At 48.1% G+C, this 25643-nt stretch overlaps 1 protein-coding gene across 2 annotated transcripts in view; it reads right to left on the bottom strand.

The window, feature by feature from the left end:
* CSE1L (chromosome segregation 1 like) overlaps positions 1-25643 on the bottom strand; it is a 458899-nt gene that overhangs the window by 114849 nt on the left and 318407 nt on the right. For both annotated transcript variants that reach the window (XM_085619429.1, XM_085619430.1), the window contains exon 20: positions 15556-15653. In XM_085619429.1, the coding sequence (XP_085475555.1) occupies positions 15556-15653 (98 nt within the window). The remainder of the gene's footprint in view (positions 1-15555; positions 15654-25643) is intronic.

Here is a 25643-nt window from a genome sequence, read left to right as displayed (position 1 = left end):
CGCGCTGGCTCAGGCAAGACCTAAAAATGGGGGGAGATGGAGGTAGACGTTAGGTTCATCCTCCAGGCTGTGTATAGTTATTAACAAATCTGTAAATGACAGATCAGAGAACCTAACCGAAGGGCTTCTGCTAAATGTGCGAAACAACGTCCCCGAATCTAAGAAGAGACAATTCTCTTATTGAGTCCCCACACTCACCAAGGGTCGCCCCTAGGTGACATGCTTCATCATTGGGGCCATCCCAGACAGCGGCGTGCTGCAACTTGCAAAACAATGTAGGAGCACTTTTTGTGAAAAAATGTGTAATGCAGTGATTGGGGGAGTGGTGATGGGGATGCTAAAAATACCTAGCTAGTGAGTGATTAATTTATTCCTGCTTCTAGTTGGTATGGATAAAAAGGGGTTAATGGTAGGGAGGAAGTTTAACTTCTGTGTATACTATCCCTAGTATCTGGTCGACATGTTTCGAGGTGTCCCCTAAACCTCCTCTTCAGGACCACATGGGGACCAGCCCCATGTGTACCACTCCGTGAGAAAAACAATCCTATACTAAAGAAATAAGATAATAAAGAACAGATGCACACCTAATGTGTGAGCACCAAAATAAATACATACGGTTGAAATCAGACTCTTAGTATATGTTCAAGGAGATAAAGTGACAAAGATTAGTACATATTGCCTGCCTACCTCTCACGTTGGCAGGTCCAAACCATATGCAGTGCTTAAATCAATGCGTTCCTCTATAGTTTGCGTCGGTGCCCTTAGTAGTAAATATTTTAATTAGTGCTTGTATCCAATGTGACACCTTGGAACACATCGGACTACTCTATTGTGAGAAAGCATGGTTAATCGTTAAAAACATTGGTAAAAAACAAACACTTGTGAGCAAACATTACAAGACAAAACAAACATTTAAACATACTGTTCACAATTTGTAAGAACATACTTCTGTTTTGGCAACGCTGTGCTTCATGGACTGCCAGGGTGGAGGGGCTTGTAGTAACCCTAGAAGAATGTATATCAAGTATTTAAGTCAAGGGAAGGGCCATGGGTAAAAGCGAAATATTGGTTAGTTATTCCCATAGCGTGGCCTGCAGGAAAAAACAATCATTTATCAGGGATCCTGGGTTCCTGTTCGGAAAAAATGGTCTTAATTGGCTCAGCACTCCTCAGTCAATGACGCCTACTCGTACCCGAGCGGACCGCATATTAGCATGTCTTCAGCCCGATGTTTAAATCCCTTATTTCGGAGCAATTCCTCCTGAGAAATTGGCCAATTCCTAAAATTCACACACACCAGGAGTAGATCAGAATTGGTGTTCCTAGATCTCAACATCTATGCGGCAGAAGGTACCCTTAAGACTACCACTCACTTTAAACACCATGCCAAGAACTGCCTACTACTTTATGACAGTTTTCACCCTCGCCACCTCAAAGAAAACCTCACTTTTGGTCAATTTCTCCGGCTCAGGAGGAATTGCTCAGAAATAAGGGATTATGAAATACAGGCAAAAGACCTATCCGAAAAACTCCGGAAGAGAAAATACCCTGCTAAGACCATCAATAAAGCAAAGATAACAGCCAATAATCACAGGTACGCTCTTCTGGAAACATATGAAAAAGAGGACAGAGAAAAAGACAAAAGACCCATCTGTATAACAACATTTAACATAGCATCGGACAAAGTCTCTACGATAGTAAGAAAGCACTGGTGCATCCTCAACAGTGGGAAACTAAATATCCCACTACCCATGTTCTCACATAGAAGAGGCAAGCACCTCAGGGACATCCTAGTACACACTAGCCCACAATCCCAACTCAAGAACAACCAACAGGTAATCAGTACGTTACCCACAGGCCATCACTCATGTGGCAACTGCAGTGTGTGCCACCTAACTGCTACCACGAAGAAGGTGCCTTTCAACACAGGAACAACTTGGGAATTAAGAAAGTTCACCACATGCAACAGCTCAGGTGTGATAGACATGATCACATGTAGCTGTAACCTACACTATGTAGGCAAGATTACTAGAAAGGTCAGCACAAAAATATGTGAGCACCGTAGCAACATCAGGTGCCACAGGGCAAGCACGAGGATGACGGCGCACTTTAATGAAAAGAAACACACCCCAAATGACATGCGATGGGTAGTGTTATAACATATGACACACTGACAATTTAGAACAGAAGCTGCTGGAAAAAGAACAAAGATGGGTGTTCAAATTGCACACAGATACGACCGGTCTGAATGATAATATCCCATGGTGACAGTTCACAAGATGAACTACACCTTGGGTACATTGGAGATACCGATATAATGATCCCAATACCACTCCGGGACGGTTTTATTTACATCACAGATGAGAGGACCGGACGGTACTCAAATCACCTCCAAGAAAAGGTCCCACTAACAGACTCCCACGTGAGACCCCAAATTGCTTTTTTAACTCCACTGGCATGATGCAAGGAACTTGCAATTACTGAACGACCGCATCCACAACCACACAAAAGCAACAGTCTAAATCCTACTGCCTTGCTATCAAACGTAGGCTTTAGAGTAGTTTCTCCTCTCAGGTTGACACCACTCTAACTACACCTCAATTGCTAATCTTTTAACTAAATATTGGAGGTGGACCAATTCAGGTCTCCAATTCCAATATGGCGCTCAAACCTTGCCAATAATGTAATGGCCATTAACCTTGGTTCATAGTCTTTTTTTCATGCTCTTTTTTGTCATAGTCTATTTTCAGTTGCGGTTATCACCTCAATAAATGCTGACAAAAAATTATCATTTACTCATCCCCCAGTTTTACAATGCCACTAATTTCATAAAAAATATTTTAAAACTTCCAACTCTGAAAATGATCCTCCCAAAATGGTGCGGACAAAGTTCCGAAAATAGGAGGCCATTTTGTTACAACCGCGGTCTAGTCTTTTCCCGCATATGACCATGACTGGGCTTTTCCTGCCAGTATTTAAACATCAGGCTGAAGACACGCTAATATGCTGTCCGCCCGGGTACAAGTAGGTGCCATTGACGGAGGAGTGCTGAACCAAGTAAGACCTTCCCCCCCCCCCCCCCCTTCCCCCAACAGGAACCCAGAATCCCTGAAAAACGCTTGATTTTTACTCCAGGCCACGCTATGGGGAATAACTAACCAGTATTTCGCTTTTAGCCATGGCCCTTCCCTTGACTTAAATACTTGATGTACATTCTTCTAGGGTTACTACAAGCCCCTCCACTCTGGCAGTCCATGAGGCACAGCGTTGCCAAAACAGAAGTATGTTCTTACAAATTGTGAACAGTATGTTTAAATGTTGGTTTTGTCTCGTAATGTTTGCTCACGATTGTTTTTCTTTTTTACCAATGTTTTTAACGATTAACCATGCTTTCTCACAATAGAGAAGTCCGATGTGTTCCAAGGTGTCACAATGAATACAAGCACTAATTAAACATTTTACTACTAAGGGCACCGACACAAACTATAGAGGAATGCATTGATTTAAGCACTGCATATGGTTTGGAGCTGCCCACGTGAGAGGTGAACAGGCAATATGTACTAATCTCTTTGTCAGTTTATCTCCTTGAACAGATACTAAGAGTCTGATTTCAACTGTGGAGGAGTGTGGCTCAATGGTTAGAGCGGCAGACCCTGAAGCAGAGTTCTGGCCAGGGACCAGGGTTAGATTCCTGCCTCGGCGGGGCTCGGGGTCAATTTCCTCGGACCTGTCTATTCTCGCCTCGGTGCCTATTCTAATCACGGGCCCCACGCTGCAACTCTGGGCAATAGCTTGCTTAGCCTCCACACCGGCCCCAACAGCGCTACGGATGCCTGGCTTCACCCTGGGGGTGCCCAGGAGTGGACACTTTACAGGGAAAGCCAGGAGGGGTTCCACAGCGGTATGAGTAGCAGCGCCAGGAAACCGCAAAGGCGACACTGCAAGGTGGCCGTCTGGTGACAGTGCGCTCTATAAGTACCTTGACATTTACATTTACATAACTGTATGTAATTAATTTTGGTGCTCACACATTAGGTGTGCATTTGTTCTTTATTATATTATTTCTTTAGTATAGGATTGGGTAAGAAAGTGGCTCTGTATATACTGTACTAAAGTAAGGTTCATTGTGTACCGAGTCCCCAGTCCCCAGAGGTTTGGCAGAGGCTAAAGTTAGACATAACCTTACTCTCTAAAGTTGTAGCTTGGCCGGGCAGTAAGGCAGTACCAGAGGACAGTGTAAAGCATTTGTTGTACACAGTCAGCAAATGGTCTCACACACTCCAAAACTGAACTCTAGGCCTATCGTTTTCTATATAAAAATATATAGTTTTATTTTAGAACCAACAATAGGTATCAAAATACTTTCTCAGAATGAAATGCTGTAGTTGTATACTTTCAATAAGTAATAGACTTAAATGCAATAGTTACAGTTGCTGCAATAGGCAACACAATTCAAACACAATTATAACATTGAGTTCAAAAGGAGTTTTTAAGTAAATGCAATTTCAGTTACTTTGCGTGTGATTTTCTTACTCGGGGTTGGATCCTGGATTCAGCCCCGGTGCATTTCCTGTAAACAGTTAAAAGAAATCGTTTGTATGTTTCAAAAACCAACACTTAGAAGAATTTCTGGCAAAATCCAGGCAATGTTAGCCTATGGAGGCAAATCAAATAATCGGTAAGTACAGTTGTGATTACTTTTCAGGGTCTGTGCTGGGATCTCTCCTGATAGCAGGCGAGTAATTTCGTTTTCGTTATTCGGCTGATTTTTGTGAATATTTTAAAGTTTCAAAACTCAACACTTAGAAGAATTTCCAAGTGAAACCTGTCAAAGTTACCCTATGGAGAAAATGTAGGTTATCAGCTTTCAGGTAAGTACTCTACTGGCAGAGTTAAGGTTCTGGGCATAGACTCAGGGGTCTCCCAGGGTCAGGTAGGTACAGTTGTTACACCCTCAACGGCACAGGGGCAGCTGGGTGCAGAGAGAGTTAGGCCCAATGTTAGCCTATGGCAGGCAGGGGGCCTTTGGTTGGTGGCTGCTAGCAGGCAGGCCACGAGGCTGTGGGAGCTGGGCTCCTTGTCACTCACACAGGGCAAGTAAGATAGGATAGATGTTGCACTTCCAGGGGCACTCGGGCGGCTGGGTGCAGGGTGCTTTTGAGCAGTCGGGCGCTCAATGTAATTCAATGGAGAAGCTGCAAGATGAACACAGGCTGCAAGCTCGGGGACGAAGATTCTTCAGGTGCGACCACCACTTCGAGAGGTAAGTTGGGAAGCTGTAGGATAGGTAGGCAACCAGGAGCTGGGCACAAGGGGCCGAAGGGCGCCTTTTGGCGTCGGGAAATCGTACCCTCTGCTGGTCGCGGTTGGAGAGGTCCCTGGTTCTGAGTCTGCAGGCGTCATCAGAAGCGTCGGAGGGTCCTTGGGTGCTGGATTCTGGGTCACAGTTGCCGGGGGTACGTCCACGTGGTCTTTGTCCACTAAGGGGACAGGCAGGGCTCGGCGGGTGCCGAGTGTGCAGGAGTCGCGGTTCCTGGCTGGCACCAGGGGTTTGTTGCTTGCTTTGAGCAGAACCACTGCTCGTGGGAGTCCCAGTCTTTTAGAGTCACAGGGCAGTCAGGTCCTCCGGGGTTTTCGAGGTTGCAGGCGAATGGAGACGACGGGTTTCAGCAGGTTCGAGGGTCGACAGGCCTGTAGGGCAGGGGCCAAGTCAGTTGGTGTCGTCCTCTTGGTAGCAGCTGAACGGCAGGTCTTCTTTCTTCTTGTTCTTCATGCTTGTTTCGAAATCGGGATCTGAGGAAGGAAGGTTCAGGGTGCCTCTAAATACTAAATTTAGGGGCGTTACCGGTAGATAAAGGGCAGGGACCAATGGGTCCCGTCCCTGGTGTGGGTACATCCCCTATCCTGCCACTCTCCTGTGGGAGGGGGGGGGCAGTAGCCTAGTCCTGATTGGGTAGGGCTTCCAATCTTCAAGATGGCGAGAGCTCAGAGTTGTGCTTCACCTCGCCGCCCCCACCTGAGGGGTGGGGTTGGCAGAGGCTGGCACACCCCCTTTCCTCACTTGGGCTTCCCCGCCAGTGTGAGGGCTAGAACCGGTGGGGACCAGTTGCTGAGTACAGCAAGTGGTCTGGGAGGCTCACAAAGGCGGCATGCCTTTGAAGTTTCCCCTGCCTATCCTGGGGGAGGAGACCTAGCACCACGCCCAGGAAGTGCATTGTTGCAGGCCCAGGAGAGCCGATGGCTCTCTACCCAGGGCTCTAGCAACATGTCTGCTGGGTGGCAGCCTAGGCAGCCTCTCAGGCAGGACGTGGATTGTGGGTTAGGTTCAGGGGCAACTCTAAGTTGCCCTCGGTCGTGCATTTTACATTAAATCCCACACTGGCATCTATGTGGGTTTAATGTCCTGAGAAGTTTGATACTAAACTTCTCAGTCTTCAGTGTTGCCATCATGGTGCTGTGGACGACCTCCCAGCACCATATACTCTTAATGGCAGCACTGCACATACAGTGCCCAGGAATGGACCTGGGTACTGTAAGGGTACAGGGCTCATGCACCTGTTCCCTCACCACTGGAATAGTGCACCCAGCTAGAGGAGTGACGGAGGTATGCCAGGGCAGTGTGTTTGTGGGCATGGCACCAGGGATGTGTGCCCTGTCGACTGTTTTGTTCTGCACCAAGACACTCAGCCTGCAAAGGCAGTGTGTGTGTGTGTGTGTGTGTGTGTGTGTGTGTGTGTGTGTGTGTGTGTGTGTGTGTGTGTGTGTCAGGGTACAGGGCCTCCAAGGGTGGCACAATAAGTGCTGCAGCCCTTAGGGGCCTTCTCTGGTCACAGTGCCCTGGGTATCTATGGTACCATTTACCAGGGGCTGACATGTGGCCAGAGATGCCAACTGGGTTTAGGCTTCAATGCAGTTTTAGGGAAGTAATACAGGCCCTGGGTACCCGATTGGAAGGAGCCCAGGGCACACTCAGTCAAAGTACATCAGCAATTCAGCAAAAAGTGGGGGCATACCATGCAGGAAAGATGGCACGTTCTCACAGATTGTTTTTCTCACGGAGTGGTACGCATGGGGCTGGTCCCCGTGTGGTCCTGAAGAAGAGGTTTAGGGGACACCTCGAAACATGTTGACCAAATACTAGGGATAGTATACACCACAGTTAAACTTCCTCCCTACCATTAACCCCTTTTTATCCATACCAACTAGGAGCAGGAATAAATGAATCGCTCACTAGCTAGGTATTTTTAGCATCACCACTCCCCCCAAACACTGCACTACACATGTATTCACAATAAGTGCTCCTACGTAGTTTTGCAAGTTGCAGCACACCGCTGTCTGGGATGGCCCCAATGATAAAGCATGTCACCTAGGGGCAACCCTTGGCGAGTGGGGGGACTCGAGAAGAGAATTTTCTCTTCTTAGATTCGGGGTGTTTGTTTCGCACATTTAGCCGAAGGTTAGGTTCTCTGATCTGTCATTTAAAGATTTGTTAATAATCATGTGAGACATAGTTCATGTTTTTAGGCACCAGTTGCAAACATAACTAGTCTTAGTTCCTCACTGAAGGGAAATGTAATAGGGAGTCTATACCAATTATGATGTTGCACTGTGAAATTGAACACCTAGGACCAAAAAAAAAAAACACAAAAAAAATGCACAACACCCAGGGGATTCACGCTCAACCCATACTGCAGAAACTGCTTGGCACTCCAAAGGTCCAGATAGAAAGCAAGGTTGTACCAGACAGCAAAACAGCCCTGAACCAGTTGTTTAACTCTGTGCACTGTGCTACAATTGCTCCCTTCTGGTAAAAGGAGGCTTTAATGGATTCCTTAGTTGCACAGGTAAATAAATAAGGTTCCCGGGTGGCCTGCTATCCTGACAGTCTGCTTATATGAAAGGCTCTCCAGATACCTAATGGTGGAGTATCCAAACTAGAGAGAGCAAGAGAATGGACAAATGTGATTTGTAGATATGTATAGATATGTACATGTGTATATGCTTGTGGTGACCGGACTAACAGAGTACACGCCATCTGGCCCAAAAAAAGAAATATTTAGGCATGATTTAGAATAAAAAGGGAGTAATAAGGCTAACAGGTGATTTAAATAGGCACATGGACAGCATCATTAGATCTTCACAGAACACTGAATATTTTCACCTGCATGGGAGATCTTCGAAAACTCTACCAAAGAAAACAAACATTTTTGTTTCCTTGTTTAATGCTGATCTATGCACAGCATTAAGCAAATGTCCGTTTAATTGTTCAATCAGACCTACTGAATGTTCATCTAAGAATAAGAGTGTCCTCTAATTCCTCTCCTTAAAGGAGAAATCATAAAAAATATAAGAAATGTGGTTAAACTGGCATTCGCTTCTATGTAGAGGAATCTGAACAAATACATTAGCAGTTACTCACCACCATACTACAGTGGATGTTTAAGGTTACACATCTTTTCTGATCAAACATCTTAAAGTGTCTCCCTAGACTTTACATCTCTTTTTAATAATTAAGTATTCTTTAATAATTTTTATTTTTGGGCTGGTGCTAGAAAAACCAGGAAGACTTCACCATAGGCCATTAAACACTAAGGGAGTCACACCCCTCCGAAGAAACCAACATCTATTTTCCCAGGTGTGGTGCTGTAAAGGAATACAGCAAATTCACACCATCAATAACAGGTTAATATTTTTATGGACTCTGCATTCACTGCAAAAGGTCTTTCAGCTTTAGCTCTCAGCTATTAAGACAAAAAAGAGTTAAGACTGTGATGGTACAAGGGAGGTAGGGAGGATAAACAGCCCAGACACCAGAGGTGACTGCCACAGGAGGGAGGTGGGCATACTCTATTGTATGATATCAAATTGTTCTCCAACTGAAATGTATGCGTGGTTTTGTGCCAGTAAAATTTGAAAAGTTTATAACAAAAAAACAAATCTGTGATGGTACAAGTGGCAGTCAGTTCCCTGTAGCTGGGAGTTTAAAGTCCATTCTCCACTCTAGTTAAATTATTTTCTCTTCAAACAACAATCTAATAAGCAAACTACATGCTGCTCCTAATAAAGGGGGCTGAAGACCATTAAGTTTAGTCAGTTTTAAGACACTCTCTAATGAATGCTCTAAAAAACTCACAGGAATCATTTTTGGCTCTAATGATTTGCAGAAAACTGACAGCATTCAAGGAGAGCAGAGTTAACACATGAAATAGTTTGAATAATTTAATGTCGGGACAGCAACAAAGCACTATTAATACACTTCAATACACGTTTAGATGCACTAGTTACTTACCTTCGGTAACGATATATCTGTAAGAAACATTAGTAGTGATAGATTACTTACCTTAGAATTACCCCCAGGCATCAGACTGGATCCGTAAAGTTTTCGTCAGCAGTACTCCTGCGCGTAGGTAGGGGTCGTCGTACGGCTCCGCGAACATAGTTGGCGCCGAGATGACGTCGCTGGAGCTACTTAGACGGGCCCACATGCGCTGACGTCAGTTCTGTACACTACTTTCCGCGCCAGGAACACAGAGCCATGCAAGAAACTAAACACTGGTGCCATGAAACTAGGGCCCTGAAAGGGATGACCTTAACCCTAGAAATCAGTTTGCAGAACGGGGAGGATGGGTGGAGCGGTAAGAAATCTATCACTACTAATGTTTCTTACAGATCTATTGTTACCGAAGTAACTTGTGCATCTGAACAACACGTAGCTATAGATTCCTTACCGAAGAATAGATAACCCAGCAATACCAACCCCGTTGGTGGGTCAGCGAACCAAGATCACACCAGAAAATCCTGGAGAAAAGAACGGCCAAAGAAGCCATCTCTCCGGACTTGGCTGTCCAGGCAATAATGCTTGGTAAACCTGTGCAGCGAGGCCCACGTAGCTGCCTGACCGATGTCATGCAAGGGAACTCACCCTCCCAAAGCAGTAGTGGCTGCAGTCGCCCTGGTAGAATGAGCGCGCAGCCCCACCAGAGGCTCCTTTTTAGCCAAAAAATAGCAAGCCTTTATGCACAGAATGACCCGCCAAGAGATGGTAGGCTTGTGCACGGCCCGACCTTTCTTGGCACCCACGTAGCCACCAGGAACTGTTGAGTGCGGTTCAGGTAGAATGTGAGCGCACGTTTTGGGTCCAGACGGTGGAGCCTCTCTTCCTCTTTCGAGGGATGCGAAGGCAGAAAGAAGGTGGGCAAAGTGTTGGTCTGCCCGATGTGAAAGGCAGTGACAACCTTTGGCAGAAAAGATGGACGAGTCCTTAGAACAACTTTGTCCGGCTGGACAGAGAGAAAAGGAGGTTTAGAAGAAAGTGTCTGGAGCTCACTCACCAGGAAAACAGTCTTTAAGGTGAGAAGACAAAGAGGACAGTTGTGAAGTGGCTCTGAGGGAGCACACATCAGATATGTCAGAACCAGGTTCAAGTCCCACTGAGGCATTATGAATGGAACAGGAGGGAAAAGAGGAGTAATGCCTTTCAAGAATCTATTTACAACAGAGGACTTAAAAAGGGAAGGCTGATCTGGAATCCGTAAAAAGGCTGAAATGGCAGAGAGATAGCCCTTGAAAGTGCCCAGAGCCCTGCTGGGCCAAAGAAAGGAGGAATAGAAGGACCTCTGAAAGGGGGGTGGGGGGGGGGGGAAATCGGGGGAGAACAGGGATCCACAGCCTTTGCAGTGCACCATGCCCCAAGCTTATTCCACCTGCAGGCATATCCCGTCTTAGTGGAGGGACACCTGGCTGCCAAGATTACATCACAAACTTCGGGAGGCAGGTCAAAAGAAGTCTACTGCCGCAGCTCTATCTCCACGCAAGGAGGTGGAGGCTGGACAGGTTCGAATGGAAGACCGTCCCCTGTAGCTGCGACAGAAGATCCTCCCGAAGAGGCAGTCGGATCGGGGGATCGATAGCTATGCCCAGTCCGGAGCCACAAGAATGATTTGGGCCCGGTTGCGCTTGATCTTCTTCAGCATTCTGGGTAGACGTGATGTAGGCGGAAAGGCGTATAGTAGACCGCAACTCCACTCGCGACGAAAAGCGTTGCCTAGCGAGTGCCGCCTTGGAAATTCAAACGCGCAGAACTGATGGTGGCGAATAGATCTAACCAAGGCTCGCCCCACTGCTGAAAGAGACCTTTCGCCACGTCAGAGTGCAGATGCAATTCGTGATCCATCATCCACCGGCAGCAGAGTTCGTTCGCCCTGGCGTTCAGAGAACCTGCCAGGTGTTGAACCACCAGGGAAATGTCCTGATGTTCCAGCCATGTCCCGAGACGCAGAGCCTCCTGACATAGGGTCCACGACCCCACCCTGCACTGTTTGTTGCAGTACCACATGGCTGTGGTGTTGTCTGAACACCTGCACTACTCTCCCCTTGACAGAGGGAAGGAATGCCTTCAGTGCAAATTGGATCGCCCAAAGCTCCAGAAGCTTGATATGGAGCCGGGACTCCGCCAGAGACCAGAGTCCTCTGATCTCCACCTCTCCCATGTGGCTGCCGCGTCCCAGAAGGGACGCATCCCTCACCACTGTGTGTTCCAGTTGGGGAAGGGAGAGGGATCTGCCATTGACCCAATCTCGATTCATGAGCCACGACTACAATTGTTGTGCAGTGCCCTCCGAGATCTGGACGTGATCGGACAGGTTGCCCTGATGTTGTGCCCACTGGAACTTCAGGTCCCACTGCAGAGCCCGCATATGCCATCTGGCATGATCCATCAACAGGTCAATGCAGGAGGCCATCAGGCCCAGTAGCAGAGGGTCATCCTGACAAACCCGGGATAGAGGCTGAAAGATCGGAATCATAGCCTGAATATCTCGGACTCGCTGCCCAGGAGGATAAACCCGAAACTGCGCAGAATCCAGAACCGCTCTGATGAAGAGGACCTTCTGAGAGGCAATCAGGTGCGACTTCAGCACGTTGATGGAGAACCCCAGAAAATGCAGGAGGTTGGCCGTAGTATGGAGGTGGGAGACGACTGCCTGGGGGCAAGCCCGCCTTCAACAACCAGTCGTCGAGATAGGGGAAGATCGGAACACCTGATCTGCCCAGATGAACTGTGACTACCGCCATCACTTTTGTGAACACCCGAGGGGCGCTGGTAAGGCCAAAGAAGAACACTGTGAACTGAAAGTGCTTGTGGCCTACCGTGAACCGCAGAGCACACCAGTGGGCAGGCAGGACAGGGATATGAAAGTAACGCTACCATCCAGTCTTGAGGGTCTAGGGCAGACAAGACTTGAGCAAGTGTGAGCACCTTGAACTTCTCCTTCCGGAGGAAGCGATTGAGGTTCCGAAGGTCTAAGATAGGACGCAGGCCCTTGTCCTTCTTGGGGACCAGAAAGTAGTGGGAATAACAACCACGACCTACTTCAGGCCCAGGAACGCGCTCGATGGTCCCCTTGGCCAAGAGGGCAGTTACTTCCTTTTGAAGAAGCACAAGATGGTCCCCCGACATGCGGTGGTACTGAGGTGGCATGGCTGGAGGGGAAGTCTTGAAGGGGAGGGAGTAGCCCCTTCAGACAGTTTGCAGCACCCACTTGTCCGATGTTTTGTTGCGCCAGTGGGGGAGATGATGGTGAATCCTGCCGCCCACTGGCATTTGATGGGCCTGAAAGGTCGGACTAGGAAGGCTTTGCAGTTGAGGCTGCGGGATGGAGGTGGACGGACATGCCCGCTGGCCCCCAGAACCGCCTCGACGGTTCCCGCGGCCGCGCTGAGGATGTTTCTGCGCAGGCCTGTGGCTCTGGAACAAACGTGTTGGGGCACCCCTTCTTGTAGCCACCAAAGGAGCAAAAAGTGGAAGGTGGAGGAGGGCGAGTGGCCGACAGGCCCGAGGACTTGACCGTAGCCCGTGAGTCCTTAAAGCGCTCCAATGCACTATCCGCTTTATTGCCAAAAAGGCGAATACCATCAAAGGGCATGTCCATCAAAGTGTTCTGGACATCTCCTGAGAAGCCAGTTCTCAGATAGGCATGGCGCCGAAGCGCAACCGTCGTGAAAATCGCCCTGCCCAGCGAGTCGGCGGTATCAAGCCCACAACGAATAGTGAACTTTGCTGCGTCTTTTCCAGCTGCAACAGCTTGGGAGAGTACTGTCCGTGCCTCTTCCGGACAGTTGGGCAGCACCTGCACAACCATATCCCACAGAGAGTGGGAATAACGGTCCAAGAGGCATGCAGTGTTCACCGACCGCAGCCTTAAGTTGGCAGATGAAAACAGCTTCTTGCCAAGCTGCTCCAGCTTCTTGGATTCCCTATACTGAGGTGCGGAAGGGAACGCGCTCTGGGAAGCAGAGGCTTGGACAACCAAGCTCTCGTGAGTGGGGTGTTGTGAGAGAAAGAGGGGGGGGTCGCCCGGAGCCAGGCGATGGCGTCGGGCCACGTTCCTGTCCACAGGAGCCCCTGTGTTGGGCCTGGACCAAGTGCCCAAAAGGACATCAGAAAGTGCGTCATTAAAAACAGCAAGGGCTCCGAAGAGGTTGCAGTCGGCTGAAGCACTTCTGTCAGGAGGTTAGTCCTGACGGCCTCTGTAGGGATTTCGAGGAGGGCGGCTTCGACTGCCCTACGTGCTACTACTGCGTAACTGGCTCCCTTCTCCGTAGCCACAGTAGGAGGAGAAAGCATGACAAAGTCAGGTATTAAGACCACTGGCATCTCCCAATCCTCTGCCCAGTCCGGATCATAATCACACTGTTGTGTGAAAGGGTCCTCAGACCCCTACCAGTCCTCCCCTTCGTCCGAAGTCTGCAAAACCGGCTGAAAATAAGGACGACGACAGACATGGGGGAAAAATGGCCCCAAAAGCATTGGAATCGGTGCCGAGCGACGCCGATCTGGCACCGTGTCCGGTTCAGGGCTGAAAATGGAGTTGACGTCGTCCCGAGGAGCGGGCGACGTCGGAAGTGGTGCCGATGGGATCGGTGGAGGTGTTGTAAGGTCAACCGGCGTCTGATCCAGAGAGGTCCTGCGGCGCCGGAGCCGCCGGCGATGAAAGGACATGACTTCCAGTCCGGCCCGCGGGGCCCGTAGGCGCACCGGCAGGATCAGACGATCCAAAGAGCCAGGCCATGGCTCTTGCACCTGAGCAGGCGTCGCCGCCGGACCAGGAAAGGGTGGGTAGGCCGGTGGCAACGTCGCAGGCTCCGCCAGAGCTGCGGGTGTGGCACCACCCTCAGCCACGACGGGAACTCGAGGAGCAGTGATGTTTCGACCTTTCTGGAATGCTTCGACTTACCTGACCCCGAGTGCTAAGACTTCGATCCAGAGGAACGATGGTGACTGCTCCGTGATCGGTCCCTCGACCTCACACGGGACCAGGACCTTGAGCGGCGCGGAGCAGACTGCCGAACTTCCAGCAACTTTCGGGACCTCTCCCGCAAAGTTTTCGGCGCCATGGCCCAGCAGTCGGGGCACGACTTGGAGTCGTGGTCGCGCCCCAGGCAGTAGAGACACACGTGGTGTGGGTCCATCACCGACATCATGCGGTGACAGTCCCCACAGTTCTTAAAGCCGGGCATCCCTATGACACCAGGAGTCGATCGACTGGAAGAAAATGAGACAAAAGGCCTCGAAAAAACTCAGTCAAAGTGACTGGGGGTACTTTCTCTTCCCTGATCTGCGCTTGCTGGCGCGGAAAAAGAACTGACGTCAGCGCACGTCTAAGTAGCTCCAGCTACGTAATTTCGGCGCTGACGACGCCAACGGAGCCGCACGACGACTCCTACCGACATGCAGGGGTACTGCTGACGAAAACTTTCCGGATCCAGTCTGACGCCTGGTGGTAATTCTAAGGTAAGGAATCTAGCACTATGTGTTTCTTTCAGATAAATACATTAACAGGCAGTCAAAACAGTTAAAATATAGATAGCAGGAGGTATTGCCTCATAATGCCAATAAGGTGCTAGGGGATAGTTAACCTTTCACTTCATAGTCAGAGTTCCTGAAATTAATTACCTCCAAAAAACGTTATGTGTTTTGTATTTGATAAATTTCCTCCTCCACGCCCTTCATAATACCACCCATTGATTTTCCCACAAAACCCAATGAAAACAGTAAAGTAAGTTTCAGTCTGGGCAGTCGGGTAAAGGCCTACTAATTTGGAAATTATATCAAAAACTCAAGATTTTCATTAACTATATACCAGTTTCTTGGACATATTGAAAAAATACATTAGCATGTATAAAAATATTGACCTAAAACTGACCCTTTCCAGTGTTTACAAAAGTTAACCAAACTGTAGGACTTTATCTGGCATTACCCAGAGAGAACTGGTGAGTTGGAAAAGGTCAGCCAGGCCAGTCAAACTCATTTTCATTCATTGACTCAGTGTTCTCTCAATTGCCAGGTTCATACTGCAAGTAAGATCTTACTCTTCCTAACACTTGTACTATTAACCTCACTACTTCTCTAATACAGTAATAAGCACCCAACATCCTAATATTGATTGTTTTGCTTTCACAATCAGGGTGAGATTTTCTAAGAGTAGGGAGTGTGAAGAAGCTGGATAATATCAGTTAACGTACTATATTTGAAAAGAATTGGCAATGTGTACTCACGGAGGCATGTACTCAATAATGCTGTTCAACAGATAGAATCCTTGGTGATCATTTGCTTTAGAGGCAATCAGTTTCTGGAAAACTCCTAATAACCCAGGCTGTGGAGAAATGGCGACAAAAGGTGAGGAAAATAATGTTATTTATCTTTAAATAATAAATACTTTGATTTTAAAAGATCAGTAGATTAAAATGTATTTTAACAATACCACTAGCATCCAACTCCGCATTTTATGTGGGACTACATGACTACGCCTTGCTTATACAAATTCCTGTTAAAACCTCAGCAAGACCGATTCCTCTGGACTGAAATAGTGGATAGAGCTCTAGACCAGCACACATTATATTGTACTGCAGCATTTATGAAGCATTTACCAACCCAATGTGGGGTGCCGAAGCGCTTACCTACATGAGTTGCATGCAACAGGACTTGTTGGTGGTCTAATCCGGACACTGACCCCCACAGAGAATGACCAGCCAACGAAGAACATAAGCACCACAGAAGCCATCAGCCAGATTGGCCCAGCTGTCCTATTGTGTCCCCATCTCCATTTGCAGCAAGTGTCTGACCGCTGCGACCCAACACCTTAAAGCACCTAAGCCCGTGTCCGAGTGAACTGACAGTGTCTCTAGCACACTGAAAGACCCCCCCCCCCCCCCCCCCCCCCCGACTCAAACTTACCTTTGAGTTCTGCGGACTGGTCCCCCTGTTCCTGCCTCCAGCCTTTTTCTGGGGGCCCACCGTAATAGAGTGCCTCTGACAGCAGTGATCCATCAGTCGAAAAGACCACTGCACACAAGCCCCACAGCCTGAGTCCAGATTAACGGACGGTACATCCTGGCTCCGGAGACCCCAAAGACCCAATACCCCTTTTGGGTCTGAAGTGACCAGGCCCAAAGTCTCAAGTTCCTTTTTGCAGGAACAGTTTCCCATTGACTTTGACAGACCTACCGACACCAAAAAACACCTCTGCACCCGGACGCCCAGAGCCTACTGAGCTACTGTGGGTGCTGTCTTGGACCTTCGCCCCCTACTTACCGCAAGTCCTGAAGCACAGTCCTGCAAGTCATTGACAAGTGGTCTATGCATTGTATGTTTTTCCCATAGGTTACCGGAAATACAGTATTATCTATTTTAATACTGAAAACCTATCTTGCAAAGTACTTACCTGATCACAAACATCTTGGTGCCTATAATATGAAAATCTGTGTTATTTTTATAAGTTGGTGTTGGATTTCTTTGAGTGTGTCCCCCATTTACTGATTTTGTATACAACAAATGCTCAATACTCCCCTTTGATTAGCCTAAGCTGCTCAACCACACTACCACAAAATAGAGTTCTTGGAATGTACTTCGTTTTAGCGCACTAACGTGGAGAGCTAGCTTCCTTCACCACCTGGCAGATCTACAGGACAGGTACTCAAACTGCTAACACAGCCGTCGCAGCCTTGGCTCAGCTGCAATGAGCACATAAGTCCTCAATGGGTTTGCTTATTGGCCAATGCAAAAACAGATTTTAATACAGAGCATGATCCATCTTGAGAAGGTCCGCTTCTGCACAGCCTTTCCCTTCTTCGCGCCGACATACCCCATGAAGAGTTGGTCATCCACCCAGAACTCTTTTGTGTAGTCAAAGTAAAAAGATGATGCTCTATTTGGGTCCCGTCGGTGAAGTCGCTCCTCCTTTTTAGAGGGATGCGGCGAAGCGTAAAAAGTAGGCAAGATGATGGACTGACCTACATGGAAAGGAGTGGCTGCTTTCAGCAGAAAGGAAGCTCAAGTTGTATAACCAGCTTGTCCGGGTAGATGTTCAGGTATGGAGGTTTGGATAACGAAGCCTGAAGCTCACTGACCCTCCGAGCAGATGTTGCATTAGAAAGGCTGTCTTGATGGTAAGGAGCCTGAGAGAACAGGAGCATGATAAAGTGAGAATGAGGAAACAGTTTGTAAAGCCTTCAAGAACCTATTTACAATAGGGGATTAGAAAAGGAATGGTTGGTCAGACAACCACAGAAAGGCTGAAATAGCAGAAAGGTAACCCTCTGAAGTGCCCAGCAAAGAGTACTGCTGGGCAAGGGAACGTCTAAGAGAAGAACCTGAGAAAAGGGGAGCAGATACAGGAGCAGAAAGGGGGTCTATCTGTTTTTCTGCACACCATGCCACTAACTTGCACTAACCGCAGACATACATCATTTTGGTGGAGTGACGCGTGGCTGCCAGAAAAACATCACAGACTACAGGTGGAAGGTCGAAAGTTGTCAGTCACCGCTCATTCTCCATTCGTGAAGGCAGAGAATTGACGGGTTCGGGTGGAGAGCCTTCCCGTGCCCAAAGAGGCAGCCTGAGCGGAGGACCAATAGATAAGCTCAAGAGCGGAGAATACCAGACTTTCCAAGCCCAGTCTGGAGCAAAGATAATGACTTTGGCCCGTCCGTTCATGTTCTTCTTGAGAAAACTGGGGAGGACTGGTATGGGCATAAAAGCGTACTGGAGACCTGTGCTCCACTCAAGAAGAAAACGATATCCGAGCGAAGTCAGGCACACAGAACTGCTGACATTGTGCGTTCTTGGCAGTGGCTAACCTATCTAACCAAGGCTCTCTCCATCGTTAAAAGAGACCATGCATCTCAATGCAGAGGCCAAGATCTTGGCCAATAGACTCACGCCGCACTTGTCCACATTAATACACCCAGATCAGTCGGGGTTCATGGTGGGAAGGAACACGGCCCTAAATTTAAGACGCCTCCATAACGTAAACACACCATCCAAGAAGAAACCATTATATTATCCCTTGACGCGCGAATGGGCTTCGACACCGTCGACTGGCCCTTCCTATTTGCTGTCCTCACAAAGATGGAGTTTGGACCAAGATTCTGCTCTTGGGTTAGATTACTATACACCAATCCCCCGGCACATGTGGTGGCTAATGGGCATACGTCTAAAGAGTTCCCACTGAACCTAGGTACGAGACATGTTTGCCCGCTGTCACCGCTTCTCTTTGCCCTTATACTAGAGCCCTTAGCAGCCTGGATACGACAAGATTGTCGTTCGCGGGCTCCACTGGAATGAGGGGTGTGAAGATCGCATATCCCTGTACGTAGACTATATTCTTCTATATATGGCCTCCCCTAGACGCTCCTTATCTAGCATATTGAACATATGTAGCTCCTATGGGAGACACTCCGGATACACGATCAATTGGACTAAAATCATTTTGTATATTCTGAAAGGGCCGCCTTCAGTACTACCCGCCAGCTGTGACGTAACGATAGCCGTGACTAGTTTTAAGTACCTGGGAATCCATGTCACCCATGACCCAGAGGTCTTTATGACTCTGAATTTTCAGGCTCCCCTGAAGCGGCTCCAGAGGGACACCAAACACTGGCAATCGCTGCCACTGTCGTTACTGGGAAAAGCGGCACTTTTTAAAATGATGGCGCCCCCTAGGTTCCTTTATGCCCTCCAAAATACACTGTTCTTGGTTCCCCAGTTCTACTTCTGAGCCATAGAGTCGGAAGTCACCAAACTCCTTTGGAATAACAAACCACTGCGCAGAGCGATGTCGAAAAAGTTCAAAACTTGGTATGATGGTGTCATTGCACTCCCAAGTATACAGACGTATTATTGGGAGTCCGAGTTGACTGTGGTTAATCAATGGTTGCATGTCCCCCACACAGATCCGGCCTACAACCTCGATAGATTAGAGCTGGGAGCAGGAGGGCTGTATCGGGTATAATAAAACCCAGGCCCTGATAGGCCCAACAAAACACACACTCCAGGTATGGAACATAGTACTTAAACGACTGGGATGGGACAACAAAATCACACAAGCGACGCCCCTCTGGGACACAGACAGGCTAGGTAGAATGGGCAAGAGTAAGGGTTTCAAGCATTGGGACATCGGGATATCAAATGTGGGAGACCTCTGGGTGCAGGGAAAGGTGAGCCCCTTACGCAACTCCAATATCAATATGAAATGGCACCCACGGAACGATTCCGCTATCATCGGATCAAACACGCCCTAGAGGCGACAATCCCTTCTGACACTAGTCTTCCCGAGACCTCGCCACTGGAGGATAGATTGCTGACAGACTTCATGGACACGAAGGCCATATCCTTGACACATCGTAAAATTGTTAATAACCTACCCAATCCCATGAAAAAGCTCCGAGCTAAATGGCAAGAGGAGTTGGGAGACCTAGATGCCTATTGGCAAGAGGCTTTAGCGTACCCTAGAGAAGTTGCGATCACATCCAAATTGCACCTTGTGCAGCTTAGGATCCTTCACAGAATCTACTACACTAGAACTACTCTCTACAGGATAGGGAAAACTGATAACCAACTCTGCCTGCGTCAGTGTGGGACGCACAGTACTCTTTCATACAATTTGGAACTGTCCCGCAATAGTGCTCTATTGGGAATCGGTTATGTCCATCATTATGAGAGTGTGCGGGAGCCCAGTCCCACCAGAACCCAAATGCTGCCTTCTGAATATTTGGGAGGTGACAGACCTTAATTCTACGACGAAGACTTGGGCGACACTAGGAATAATGATAGCCAAGAGAAACATTGCTAAACTCTGGTGCGCCCTCTCCACTCCCACGGCTATGGAATGGTGTAAAGATATGGCTGTGGTGGAAAAAACAGTATATGTATGCAGAGGTCACCCAAAAAAATGGATGAGATTGTGGGGCGGCTGGAACACTTATAGGGGGATATATGCACGATGCCAGTGATAAATCAAGAAGTAGAAACCTATTAGCAGGATCTGGATACCACTGTACGTACTTATATGGACTGGGATATATGTAAATTGAAGCTCTAATTGTACCACATAATTTTAATAAACCAAAAATAATATTTTTAAAGATTTTTTTTTTTTTTTTTTTTTTTTTAAGACAGACTCCACTCATGATAAGCTAGGCTTCTTCGGCGGAGTTCATCTGTCATCTGCCCTGGCGAGCAGAGAGTCTGCCAAGTGTTGAACCATCAGGGAAATGCCCCGACGTTCCAGTCATGTCCAGAGACACAGGTCCTCTTGACAGAGGGTCCACAACCCCATCCCGTCCTGTTTTTTGCAAAATCAAAGGGGATGATGGACGGAGTGTTGAACACCCACCAGTCAACTGATCTGGGTTTAATCCATCATCATTCTTTAGCTCACTCCACCACCCCAGTTTAGACATGGCCATACGCAAATGAGTCTGACCCTGTGCCTCATGGGAACAGTCCAGCCCGAACTACTGTTTTTTTGCAGTACCACATGGTATGTGGAGTCCAGATTCCACCGGAGACCAGAAGCCTCTGATCTCCACCTCTCGTAGATGGCTGCCCCAGTAACGCATCGGTCAACAATGTTAGATTTGGTTTGGGAAGGAAAAGGGTCTGCTGCTGACCCAATCGCAGTTCATTAACCATAAATGCAGATCTTTCACAGCTCCTTCCGAGATCTGGACCATGTCAGAGATTCCCCTGATGCTGCGACCACTGGAACTTCAGGTCCTACTACAGAGCCCGCATGTGTCACAAGCAGGATGTAGGGGGCCATGAGAACTAGCAGTCTCAAAGCCTGTCTCACAAAAATCCAGGATAGACACAAACATCGGTATCAGTGTGAATATCCTGAACTTGCAGTTCGAGGATAGGCCCGCAACTGCACTGTGTTCAGAACAGCGTCAATGAAAGGAAGTGTGTGAGAGGGAGTCAGGTGTGATTGTGGCACATTGATACTGAACCCCAGCGAATGCAGGTCAGCCATAGTCTGGCAGTGGAGACGACAGCCTGAGCGAGCCTGCCTACAACAACCAGTCATCGAGATAGGGAAAGACTGGCACTCCTGATCCCTGAAGATGAGCTGCAACCACTGCCATCGCCTTGTTGAACACCAGAGGGGCACTGGTAAGGCCAAAAGGAAGCATGGCGAACTGAAAGTGCATGTGGTCCACCGTGAACTGCTGATGAGACCTGTGGAAAAGCAGGATGGGAACAAAGTATGTGCGCCCTGCAAGTCCAACGCAACAGTCCAGGTCCATGGCAGGCAGTGTATTAAGCGGACTATTTATAGAGTGCACCTGAGGGGTACACTATGCAAATAGCTCAGACTACCCTTATTCATTTACAGGGGCATTCTTTAAAAATAAAAAAAATGCTTTCTTTGTGGTAGTGGGGTTGAGCAGTATAGGCTTATCAAAGGTGAGTCTTAAGCATTTGCTACACAGAGTCAATAAATCACCAAAAACACAAAGAAGTCTCCCTAATGCAGAGAAAAGGGACAGCGTGTCTTTATACTCACAACAACAAAAGTTGATCTTTTCAATAAAAATCTAGATTTTTTCTTTCAAACCGGTAGAAATGGAACCCAGTGAATAACCCAAGGCCAAAAATCAAAGATGTATTAGGCTTTAAAACTAATCATTACAATCAATTGAGAATAAACCTATATAAAACAACTTCCTCATTCATGAAGCCTAAAAAGCCCTTGATACATTTTGTGACTTTTAATGTACTCAATTATTTTTTATGATGTGCAAAGAGGAAAAGATTACTAACTATTTTAGATCTTCGCTTTATGTGGTCAACCCCTTTGCTGCTGGACCCCCCCCCCCCCCCCCCCCCCCACACACACACCTCCCATGCTAAGCCTTTTTGTGGGCTATTTGGGGTAGTTTGCGCTTAGGCCCCTGTAACGTTTTGACCACAGAAGGTATCCACGCCAAATTTGCATACTTTTCTTCCAACATCATGGGGATTCTAAAGGTACCCAAGGCTTGTGGATTCCCCTGGAGGGGACCCAGAAATTTGCCAAAATAAGCAATAATGGATCCTGGAAAGCTATACATTTCAGAAAAGTAGACAAAATTCTGAATTCAGCAAGGAGTCATTTCAGTAGATCCTTCAAGGTTTGTTTATAGAAAATAACAGTTGAAAATAGGAAATTTTTTAAATGAGTTTAAAAAAACAGCCATTTGTGCCAACGTTTTCACCTGTAACTTCTTCGAAGTATGACAGATTTTTTAAAGCAATATACCGTTACATAGCGGAACCTTTCTGGTTGTGGGGATATATAGGACTTGTAGGTTCACCAAGAACCCGACAAACCCAGAGCCAATAACTGAGCAGCGTCTTACAATGGTTTTTTATTGTGTACCGGGTATATAGCACTTAATTTGGGAAAAAATATTCAGTGAAAAATCGGCACGAAAGACACCTATGTATTTCTGAAAATTGAACAAATCTGAGTTTAGAAACAGTAGCCATTTGCACATCTCCGAAATTGTGAGTACCCATACTAGCATGTGAATTATAGGACATTTCAAAGTGACTTCTTTTTTACACATTGTCTTTCATTTGGAAGGCAGAAATGCATCTAGAGTCAATAGGTAATAACAGTTGCTCTACAATTCTATGTAATCGTAAGTTTTCCACTAAAAATGGTACCTCCCTTGTGTGGGAAGGTCTAGTGTCCGCGATAGGAAACGACCCAAAATGCAACGTGGACACACCACTTTTTTTTTTTTTTTAAAACAGTTTATTAATCGATTACACAGACGTTACAGGACCCTGTATATCAGAGTCAACAGCATCACATTGCAGCATAGCTCCATAGCAATCTATTGGTACATTTATCAAAAATAAATCTTGAACTTTAACAACCCCCCCCTAACTCCCCCCACCCCATCCCCTGCGTCGCACCATGTCCATGGACTCCCCGTCACCGCCCCAAGGCCCCGCTGCCACATAGTATTGTAAGAAGATAAATCCCCCAATCGTCCCCCTCCTGCCTGGCACCCCGTCTTCCCGACTAGTCTCCCTAGATCTCCCCATGATTAATCCTCTGCTTCCACTGGTGGCTCCAGCCACAACCCTCGGTAATCCGCCCATCGTTTCTGTATTTTGTAGTGTTTGCGTGGACACCCTTGGGCCACAAATATGGGCAGTTCCAGCCCCATACAGAAATCTAGGCCATTTTTCCATGCTGTGATCGATGGGGCTCTAGGCGCCTTCCACGCCCTGGCGATATCCCGCTTTGCCAGCGTAAGACCCAGCTGAAGCAGGTGCCGCTTATATATGTTGCCCCCGATGCCCTCCATGACATGTAGTAATGCAAAGCGTGGCGTGCGCGGGATCATCCACCCCAGCACTTCAGCTAGACAAGTAGTTACCCCCCTCCAGAATCAGTCCAGCGCTGGGCAGTGCCAAATAGTATGTATAAATGTCCCTTCCTCCTGACCACACCGAAGACAGTCCGGAGCTGTAATCAAACCCGCTCGGAAAAGCCTGACCCGGGTAAAATACACCCTGTGCAGATATTTAAATTGTATAAGGTGCAGCCGCATCGCTATAGCCGCCTACCTTGGGGCTGCCAGTGCCTCCCTCCAGTCGTCCTCATCTAAGGCCCCCACATCAGTTTCCCAATCCTCCCGAAGCTTCTGAAGCTTCGTAAAACAATGAATCACTAGGGCCTGATAGATCCTGGAGATTTTCCGGGTTCCCAGATCCCCCATAAAAAGTCGCGCTTCTAGTGGGCCTAACTCTGGGAGCGATGCCAGACCCTCCAGACTGGGGGATAGTGCATGCCGCAGCTGCAGATCTCTGTAGAACTGTGATTGGGGCATAGAGAAATCCCTCTGCAGGGCCTGAAATGATTTAAGTGTCGTACCACTCATAACATTTCCCAATGTTGAGATGCCAATGGCATCCCATCCGCGGAAGCCTCTCAGTGTCATCAATTCTGGGAGGCGCCCATTGCCCCAGAGGGGGGTCTCTTCGGTTAAGATATTCCACCAGCCCATCCGACGCAATGTCTCCCGCCAGATCAGGAAAACCACTCGCGTGACCGACGGCAGGCTGCTGCGCACCGACGCAGAGTACAGGATAGTATGTAGTGTATTAGTTCCCATGAGTATTCTTTCCAGCGCATACGCCGGGTCTCCCCTATCCCCGTACCACTCGTTGAGAACAAGGAGATGCGAGGCCTGATAGTAGGATAAGACATCTGACGACGCAATTCCTCCACTATATGTGGACAGGAAACACGTTCTAAGGGCCACTCGCACTGTGCCCCCCTCCCACAGGAACTGCCCCAACACGGAGTTCACCTGACGGAACCATCGAGGCGGGATCGGATATGGATAGTTTTGCAGCTGGTAGAGCAGCTTAGGCAGCGCCACCATCTTAAATATTGCGGACCTGCCATACAGCGTCAACGGCATTCGAGACCAGGTCTTCAGATCCGTGCGGAACTTTTCCCATACTGGCACTACATTGCGGTCCCATGAAAGCTCCGGATCCTCCGACAGGAACACTCCCAAGTATTTCAATCCTCCCACTGCCAGCTGATTATCCTGCGCCCACTCTCCGGGCCCCGGACAATCCCCCAGCATCCACAGCGTGGATTTGGAGGGATTCATATATAATCCCGATGACTCTCCAAAGATCTGCATGATCCGTAGGAGTCGTGGCCCAGATGCGTCTAACTCCGTAAGAAAAAACAAGAGATTGTCTGCATATAAAGCGATTCTGTCCGACATCTCCGGAGACCACTCGAAGCCCCGAATCTGCGTATCCATACGCACCCACGCCGCCAACGGCTCCATGGCCAGCGCAAACAGGTACAGGGACAGGGGGCATCCCTGTCGCGTGCCCTGTTGTATGGAAAAGACTGAAGACGTCACCCCCGCCACCCGCACCGCTGCTGTCAAGTCCGTGTATAGGAGCTGGAAATAGGAGAGAAAGTTCGGACCCAGATTAAGTCGGCGCAATAAGGCAAACAGATATACCCAGGTCAAAGAGTCAAAGGCCCTGTCCATGTCTGCCAACAATAATGCCGCCCTCTCCCCGGTCTGCCGGACCGCCACCACTGCCACGTGCGCCCGCCTTATATTGTGTCTTGTGGCCCTCTTGGACATGAATCCAGCCTGATCCGGATGTATAAGAGTCGAAATGTGGGGCAGAAGGCGATTGGCCAATGCTTTGGCCAGGACCTTTGCCTCCACATTAAGGAGGGAGATAGGCCGGTACGAGGCCCGCTGCTCCGGGGGATGGCCGGGATTAAGAAATACCACCACCGACACACCACATTTTTACAGTA

This window comes from Triturus cristatus, chromosome 7 (assembly GCF_964204655.1).
Source record: "Triturus cristatus chromosome 7, aTriCri1.1, whole genome shotgun sequence".
Lineage (NCBI taxonomy): Eukaryota > Metazoa > Chordata > Amphibia > Caudata > Salamandridae > Triturus > Triturus cristatus.
The sequence above is the reverse complement of the archived record's forward strand: the minus strand, read 5'-3'. Positions and strand labels throughout refer to the sequence as shown.